Genomic DNA, 9,700 nt, shown 5'->3' with positions numbered 1-9,700 from the left:
ATTTAAGTGTCGCCAGCAATGTGTCCTTGTTTAGATCTTTATCAAGAATGAGTGAACTGGCACTTCTTTTCTGTTTGACGATGGCAGACATTAGACAAACTGTAAAATGTTGATAAAAATTATGTGTTTTCTTGTTGCTATCCTAAAATGACACAACAACATGTTTGAATCCAGGATTTGATGTTTATTTTACAACTTTAGATAAACAAATACCATTCAGAATAAATGGAGTATTGACACAACCTGGAGAGTTTTGTTGGTTCACAAATCTTTTCAGTCCTATTTACAGTCAAAAGCATTACATCAAATGCCAGTTCAATGCCAGGTCCAGTCTGTGTAACCACACTGATGGACCTACTTCTCACAAATAAAAAAGAAAAGTGGACGTTTTGGTCTGGCAATATTTTGTACTTTTATATAGTCCCCCTTCATTGGCCTAGAAAATAATTTTATAAAAAATTCACACAATACAAATAAAAGTGAACTGTAAAGAGCAGATATGCTGACAGACATGTACTTGTTGATTATTCATACAATAAATTTTAATTTTCGTAAATGTACAACTGCAGCTCCACAATAATAAAATCTTAGCCTAGGAAAACAAATATGTACATGTTTATTCAACCAAGAAATTACATCATTTTGGAGGAAAATAAATGACAAACATCGTGACAATTCTTTCAACTTATTCATGAAAAACACTGAATTTTGTCCATTTTTGATTGAGTACATGAGAACTAAAAGCGGATGCTGTTTTGGGAAAATTTGATAAATAAAAATATCCTCAATGTTAAAAAAAAAAACATTTTACCATCTACTTTTTACAACTAGATTCAAACTTGACTAAAGCAATCCTTGACTTTCACATTGTTGATGGGGTTTAAAGAAACATAAAAGGGATGTTTCATTAATTCAAGACATGCCTTATTAACACAGGTGGTGTTTATCTTTAAGAAATGCTTGAAAACCAAACAGGAAAAAAAATTCAAAGAAATTAAAAGTTTGTTTCTAAAGGCTCAGATAAATTGCAGTGGGATAGAAATTCAACATTTACTTACTTCATAGTGGCATGTTGGCTGCACCTAGATTTTTGTCCCAAAAAGATTTGATACTGTGGCTCAGAGCCCCTGCAGTGCAAACACCTGTCTTTCACAATGAGCAAAATAAAAGGAAACGGCGTCAAATCTCTTGTGATACATTTGTGACACCATCTTTAATGACAGATCGTAGCTTAGAGTTTTAGTGCAACAGTAGTCTATAATCACTGTTTATCTCACTTATCCAGCTCTTTCACAAAGATGAGATGGTCCTCTGTGGACTTTCCATGTGTCTTACAAAGATGCAGCTTGATTGCGTGTTTGCTCACAAATGTCCGATTGCACAGCTTGCACTGGTAGACGGCGCCGGTGTCTTCGTCTGCAAGCCCAGGTGAGCCGAACGTCTTGTCCTCCAATCGGCTGACCGCCTGCTGCTCTAGCAGATCTATGGAAAGCTTTGACAGGTCCTTTAAGGTGAATCCGAGGTGGGATTCCAGGTGGTGAATGTAGGACGACGGAGACCTGAACTGAGAAGCACAGTCGCTGCACAAAAACAGAGGCTGGGCGGAGTCTATGTTTTTTAGGAACTTGGTTCCACCTGTCCTCTTTAACTGGTACTTTACATTGGCCAGCCAATGTGAGATAGTTGTCATTGACAGACCTGTGAATTTACAGATGTGTACCCGCTCTTGGGGTCCCAAGTCGTTGATGACAAACTTTCCTTCAGGAGTCTCTCGGAGAGTTGAAGCAAACTGGGCCTGAAGAATCAGGAGGTGCTGAGGATTCCAGTTTGACTGACGGCCTTTCCGTCTTTGAATTGGGGACAGTTCCTCCATGCTGTCCTCCACACTACAGCCGTCATTATCCGACTTCTCAGAGACCGACGACGGGGTTGTAGACTTTGGTGTTAAGCGGCCTGTCAGGTTTTTCACCATGTCGGAAATATCCATCAAAGCATTTTCTCGTAGAGGCGGTGATGAAGATTGAGAGAAGTTCTTAAAATCTGGTTTGGTTTTGTTGAAGTTGTTTGCCGTTGTAGAACTTAGCTTGGCTGTTGTACGATTTCCACTTTTGGACTTTGTTAAGTCCATGGGTTGGTCATCATCGGTGTCATGATATTGGCTTACTGGCTCTGTTTGTTTGCTTTGCGGGGTGTTGCTCATTTTATAAAGCATGGCAAAGGGGTCCATTGAAGAGGTCACCACTTTTGAAGCTTTCCCCAAGTGGTTATTCATGACTGACTGCAAAGCACTGAGCGGGCTGACAAGCGGAGGCTCAGGCAGGTGATCGGTAATAATATTGAGGTTACTGCAGCCATTGCTCATGGTGGCTTGTGGAGAGTCACTCTCACTTTTTATCTTTATATCTATTTTAGCCTTTGACTTGTCATGTTCTTTCTCTTTTGGCTCAGCCTGTTCTCCTGCTACAGAACCTTTCATTGTCTTTAAAAGGTTTTCTGGATTAGGCGAGACCTGTTTGTCTTTAGGATTCAGCAAGGGTGATTTTGCCGACCTGCATTTGTTCTCCAGTGACTTTTCTTCCTTTTCCGTCTTTACAGAACTTCTCCCAGTGACTTTTTCCACCAGCTCCTCCATTGCCAGCACATTGCTCTTTTGACTTGGAGGGGGAGATGGGCTATGTGGAGAATGGATCAAGGAGCTTGTATCACTAGACTTTGCCTTCAAACTGGTGCTGCTGAACAGAGGTTGAACCTGTGGGCAAGAGGGTAGGGTAGGTTTCAAAGATCCATGGAGCTGGTAGGCAGCGTGAATACTAGGATATCCACCCCAAGTTGGAGTTCCTGTTTGTGCCTTGCTGATTGCACTGGAGACTGTATTTTCCAAGGACTTTAGGATATCTAGGCCGCCTTTCGGCGTCTCCTCCAAGTCTTCCTCTCTAAGATACTGGTATGATCTTGCCTTTACAGGTTTCTCAATTTTTTCGGGGGGATCTTCTTTCTCTTCTTTAATTTTTTTCTCAGTGTGATCCGCTTCAAAATTATTTTGCTCCATCTCGTCTTGTCCGACTTCCTCGTGTTTGTCTTCATGGCCAGAGAGCTGCAATGGGGAATTCAGAGGTGAGGTGCCATTGGGCGCGGGGAGCCGTGCTGTCGTCGGAGGCAAAGGAATTGACTGAATTTTCTCCTCAATTAGAGGGTCAAACACTAGCTGCTTTCCTTTCTTTGAGGCTGTATTTGTGACTTTAAGAAAGTGTCCCGTGACCATCATGTGAGCTGTGAGTTGTTGCAAAGTGTCATGTGAACTGCCACACTCCATGCATTTGAGAATTTGGGCCTTTCGCGCCTCAAACTGCCAAGTATAGCTTGCACCATTCTGATAGCCATATCGATTGTTAGGGGTGACATAGGGATTAACTACCTTTTGGTCTTTGGGGGATTCTCCCAAGAGTATGCCAGAGGATACAGACTCTGGGGAGCTTGGAGATATCAGCTCCTGAAATGCCCTCTTTTTGGTCGGGGGTACCAGCTTTGAGGTAAGGGCGGGCATCGGCTCTTTTAGAGGCACTTTCTGATAGTGTTTTGTTTTGATCATGTGAACGCTGAGATCTTGCAGGGATTCAAAGGAGTGGCCACAATACATACACTTTAAAACTTTCTGTGCATCCTCTTTCCCCTCCATCTCCAGGAGGGAACGCTTTCTTGGTTTGGACCATTTCTTGCTCCGATCATCTTCTGAGTCTTTGTTGTCATCACGGTAGTGGCCGGTCTCGTTCATATGGACAGTCAGACCGACCAAAGTGTCATAGGCTGCACTGCAGTCCTTGCATCGAAACTTGCTGGCTCCAGTGAACACTGGGCCATAAAGTTTATTGTTTTGTCTGTAAAGCTGCACGGTGCTGAAAAGGCTGGGCTCAGGAAGGAGTTGGTATGGGGTATGCTGAAGAGTTTTAGCCAGAGCAGCCTGGTGCCAGTCATACGTTAGCCCTCCTGCGCTGCTGGAGCTCACATTGATGCCGTTGCTGCTGTGACTTGAAGCCATTCTCGTAGAAGTGCTGCTGGTAGTAATGTTAGAGGTGGCTGGGGTGCTGTTACTGCTACATCTGTTCTTCACATGGATCCCTCCTGAACTGTGACTGTTAGGAAGCCCGTTGCTGCCTTTATGGTCGCTACCACTTCCATTGGTTGCTGTGAAGTTGTTTGCTTGCTTACTTTTAAATACATCCAGGGCAATGCTGGACCAGGAGCTCTCTGAAATCATGTTTGCATAGACAGCTTTCATTTTGGCTAGACTGTCCTGTAGTGAGAGGCTATTGATGGACTCACTACCGTCTTCAAGCTTCTCCTCCGTCCTGTCCTGATCACTGAAAGTTGAGGTGGTGGTCTTGAGGTCCACCAGTTGATCACTGGTGGTACTAAGAGGAGAGGCATACCCAGCATCTGGATTAGTACCATTGCTGAGTGGCGAGTTCTGACAACTAAACCGATCTTTTGGGTCCTCGTCGTCATTGAAAAGAAACTCTGTGTCTTGACCATCAAGGGAAAGTCCATCATCCTGTAGGTGCTCCTCATCTTCGGTCTTGTCCAACTTTAAATCATCTTCAGGTCCATAAGCTGAAAAAGAAAGGAGAAGGAAATGAAATGTTAAATTGGAGTAGACTGGATTTTATCCCACAATAGTGCATCAATAATACTACTTACAAATTCCTAATTCACTATTTTCAATTATCATTTTACAATTTGATTCTATTTGTTGCCGAAATAGTAATTTAAACTGAACAAATGTCAAACTTTAATCAATAAAACAAATTAATACACAAAAAACAAACAGAATAGTTGATTATTTTCGTCTAAAAATAAAAAAAAACAAGCTTAGACTAAATTAAATTGATTCAAATGATTAAATCCAACCATTCTCATACACGATACAACAGAATGCTTCCACGGTATTCATTGTATGCATGTGTGGTGCAAAAAATGTAACTGTCAATGTGCAGTTTGCACAAAAATATGCAAGAGATTTGTAAATAGTACTGTAACACAACAATAATAAAGTGACAAATAATTGTCTTTACCCCATTGCTTAGCAGATAAATTAAACAAAAAGAAGACTAAGAAGAATGTGTGGGGGAATGTTGAAATCAAACAAAAAAAGGGAATTTACTTCTGGATGTTACAAATTTTGGCTTTTCATTAATGCTACCTAACTTATTATTTCCCAACAGAAGTTAAAGTATTTTTTACTTGTTGTTGGACAATAAAAAAACACAATATGTTATTGAAAATTCATTAACTAAATAATTAGCAAATTTATTATAGTGAACTTTTTACATATGAAACAAAAAATGTTTCTGTCAAAAAAAGGCAAATGCCTACAAATCGGAAAGCTAAACTTCCTTTTATGCAAAATTCATTGTTCATTGTTCTTCTGTACAGTAAACATATTTTCATTTTCTTTCAAAGTGTCTCGCATGCTATAGATTAACAAAAACGACATGACGGTGGAAAATGCCAGCTGCATCTTCCCTGCCAAGCCACGGTTGGCTGGAGTTGACTTGGCATCGGCTGTGGAAGTCCTCACAGCATGATGTTAGGAAACGGCCAGCGGACATGACAAGCTGTGTTGTTCATGCCTGTGCTCCTCGAGCGCTCGCAGTGAGCCATTTTAAAACAGGAGGGGAAAAAAACTGTTGTGTTGCTGAAAAAGGGTTGGCTTTCCCTCTATCACAGACTTATAAACATAAAAAAATGTTTTTTTTTTTCTGTTCGAGCTGTCATCTAAAAGTGAAAGATTTTAAAAGGCCTAAATAGGAAAAATTAAAGAGTTAAGCGTGTATCCCATCTCAAGCCCCTTGTCTAATCAGTCTTCAGTGAAGAAAAGGTTTGCTGTCAGCTCTCAATCCCAAAACCTGAACAGACATCGTTTCTTGTTTAGATGCCAGCGAGTGAAAAAAGAGCTCTTATTTTTTTGTTTTATCAGTGTGCAAGTAAAAAGAAAAAAAAGAGACATGGACACTCACTAACGTGGGTTTTTTGTAACCCCTGTGCTATCCTAGGCATGTTTACATTAAAAGTCGGTTCATCTGGACCCCACAAGACAGCGCACAGAACTTTTTTTTTTCCCAAGGAATTTTTATATCACCTATGTTTGCGGCAGACATGAGGGGTGGGGTCATCTGGACCCCATTGGATAGCATGAGGATTAAGAATTTTCTCATAATAATTCACAAGCTACAAAGAATGACGGTATTTTCTGCACTATAAAGTGCACTTTCAAGGTGTAATGTATTTTTTAAGTGGAGAAGGCTTCATATATAAATTAATTTTGATTGTGCTTACTGATGTCAAAGCAATATGTAAGGTACACAGTAGACAGCGGTCAGTACAAATGTCGGTCCATTTTTTCGTTGTATGAGTTTTTGTAAATACGCTAACACTGTTAACTTAGCAGTCTAAGGTTGTGATTTGGTATTACTAACAAGGTTACAAGTTGAAGGTTTTGTGATGAGGCTAATCCTGCTAACATGTAGCTGAGATGTTTTTATATGTTGCCAACAAGGTTGGGAGTCAGTCTAGTCAAAGTAGCACTGTTTTAGCAGTTTCAGTCTGTTTTTCTTTTTATTTACAAGCATTGAATATAAGCTAACTTGGTTAACGTGTAGCAACGTACGAATGTGTTTTTTATGATGCTAACAAGGTATGGAGTTAAAGGTTTTGTGATGAGGCTAATTTGGCTAACATGTAGCGGTGTAAAAATGGTTTGTTTTTTTAAGTTGGTAACAAGATTTGGAGTTAGGATAGTCATGGGAGCACTTATTTTGGCAGTATCTGTCTGTTTTTTATTTACAGGCATTGAAAATACACTAACTTGGCTAACTTGTAGTGGTCTAAGAATGTGTTTTTTTATGTTGCTAACAAAGTTGGGATTGGGCATAATCACAGTAGCACTTGTTTTATCGGTATCAGTCTGTTTTTTATTTACAGGCATTTTAGATACACTAACTTTGCTGACGTGTAAAAATGTGTTTTTAGTCAGTCACATTTGTCTTAGCCATATTGGTCTGTTTTTTGTATGTGTAGCAAATCAGGTTGGAAATTAAAGGTATTGTAAATACGCTAATCCAGCTAACACTTATAACGTGGCTAATATCTATAATGCTACAAACAAGTTGTAGAGTTACTGTTAATCAAGTCTGACAGACTGGTGGGCTTATCTCTAACTCTTTTGTCTCGCTTAATGCACCTTATCGTTTGGTGCACCTTATGTATGACTTAAGTTCAAAAATAGACCATTTGTTGGTGATGCGCTTTAAACCCCACAGTGCCCTATAGTGCGGAGAATATTATAATGAGATTCCAGTGATAAATGAAAACGCTTGAACATTTTGCCACAGCAGCTACAAAACAAAAACTTTGTTTCTTAGAGTTACATCATTATCAGGTTACAGCCATCCAGATTCAAAAGAATGTAAAACTGAGCCCGTTTAAAGTCTACAGTACGTGGGTAGATTAAAGATAAAATAACTCCACTGATACGGAGAGAGAAACCTGGCATCTGTGCAAACACACACATGCTCACACTGTGAGAGCACACCAACACTAAATTCCACTCTTTGCTTGCCATCCTCCATATGTTGGCTTGACAGGCATCAGTGTCAGGAGTGTGTCAGTGTCAGCCTGAGGTGTCAGTGTCCACACAAACAGGCCTGAGAAGTGGTGGGAGGGGGAAGTAACAACAACAACACACACAAGTCAGCCATTTTTTTTTTTGCCCGCTTCTCAAGCCTCTTCCTTCACCATCTGTGTCAGGAAAGCTGCGGGTGCCACCGCCGGCTAATAAGGCAATCAGAGATGGAAAAGATGCTGACACGGCTGCTTTCGAGCGTCACTCAGAACAAAAGAGGACGAGGAGAAGGAGGGAGAGCAGGACAGGGAGGGGATTAAAACGGGAGGCTGGAGGGGAGGGAAGTGTCTGTTGTGGTTGTCAGTCAGAACGTAAGCCCGCTTTGTGCTGTCAGGAAGGCCAGGCAAAAGAAAAAAGGGGTACAGGGAAAAGACGGAAAAACAACAAGTTTGTGGAAAAGTTGGCGACGGAAATTTTCGCAAGCGTCGCATATGCAAACGTCTGAACTTGGTGTGGCTGATGAGTTGTGTTTGGATGAGTTTAAAGAGTCACGGCATGTCAGATGCAAGCAGAGATGCAATGTGGCTGGTGGAGGGGTGGTGGGGGGGCAAGTGAAGCCATCTGTGTCTGGAGAGGAGCCTGTCACTATTGTTGAGCCCAAAGTCCAGGATTTTCTGCTGCAGACAGGTGACACCACAGTGGGACATCTCACATGCCGTCCTTTGCTTTAAGCTACTCTCCTCCCTGAAGCACAAAAAGCCACGTTTAACACATCCGTCCAACACTTTTACTGCATGCAAATGCAGCACTAATACACAAACATTTGTGTGAAATTTAAAACAAATGCTGTGTTTTGCTGTGTTTTCCAAAATAATAAATCATAAATCAATTTTCTATTTTCAAATTTATGCCATATACAGTATAAGAAGCAGTAAGACCAGAGTAACAGGTAAACCCGTCAGTCATACTTTAAATCACAACAGCAAATCACACTAGTAAAAAAAAAATGCTCCAAAAAAGTAATTTCTATAAATCAAACTAAAATGTTAAAAATGTAGCAAAACAAGGAACTGGAAAAGGTAAATGCAAATCGAATCAATACGAACATTTCACAATGTGTATTTGTGACTCCACTGTGTTCTGATAATGACAATGTGGATGAATATGAAAAAACTAAACTGAAACACGTTTTTTTTACTAAAATTGTTTGACCGCAATGCATTGTGGTCTATATTTTCTTATGTAGTGAGCATCTATGCATGTTAGTTTTTCGCAAAGACTTCTAGGAAATTTCTTATGCACTCGATTTTGGTATTGTGGATTCAGACAACACTATACGGTGAGTAGGGAAGGAATTCAGACATAGACTAGCAATTGTTTGTAACGCACTAGACGTTAGCCGAGTTAGCGTAGTCATAATACATGTAGCTCCCAACATTGTTTGCAACATATTACAGATTTTTAAACTAAACAAATATTTTTTTATACTTGTATAGTATGTTGCACTTTCATATTTTGTCATTAACATAATAATGAATCCATTGTTACTTCAACCCACATGGAGCCCCAGACCAGTTGAAACCAGTCAAGGGGAGCTTCCACCATTGAATCAGTACTTTTCCACTGAAAGACAAAACTGTAAATGATCTTGTCAGCAGGAGGAGGGCCAAGTACACTGACCACTCAAACCTTAGATTTTATAAAGATGACCATATAAGGTGTTGAGGCCTTTGGGGGGGTCCTTCTCTCCTGACAAACATTGGCCTGAAGACCAATAAGACATCATATTTATAAGCGGACTCCATTTCATAAGCTCTTATCTTTACACTCCCGAGAGTGAAACTCTGATTCCACTTTTTATTAAAAGGACTAAACCTCAACTGAGTTTTTTGGGTCACTTTCTTCCTCATCTCCGAACACGTCAGAGGTGTTAGTTTATTTACAATATCAACCTAACTTGTTGGCAACACACACAAAACTTCACTGTGACTACGCCAACGCCCAACCTTGTTAGTAACGGATATAAAACACAGTCCGACACCGTTACACGATAACCGCACTAGCATATTCACAATAACAACC

The 9,700-nt window shown here is 40.4% G+C and overlaps 1 protein-coding gene across 1 annotated transcript in view; it reads right to left on the bottom strand.

The window, feature by feature from the left end:
• Positions 1–163: 163 nt before the first annotated feature.
• The window catches only part of LOC112137294 (teashirt homolog 1), a 44,265-nt gene continuing 34,728 nt past the window's right edge, over positions 164–9,700 (bottom strand). Inside the window, exon 3 of the mRNA XM_024259542.2 lies at positions 164–4,608. Coding sequence (XP_024115310.1) covers positions 1,274–4,608 — 3,335 coding nt within the window. The 3' untranslated portion in view covers positions 164–1,273. The remainder of the gene's footprint in view (positions 4,609–9,700) is intronic.

The sequence above is a fragment of the Oryzias melastigma genome, linkage group LG11 (genome assembly GCF_002922805.2).
Source record: "Oryzias melastigma strain HK-1 linkage group LG11, ASM292280v2, whole genome shotgun sequence".
In the NCBI taxonomy this organism is placed as follows: domain Eukaryota; kingdom Metazoa; phylum Chordata; class Actinopteri; order Beloniformes; family Adrianichthyidae; genus Oryzias; species Oryzias melastigma.
Note: the sequence above shows the minus strand (reverse complement) of the source record. Positions and strands in the feature narration are given on the sequence as shown.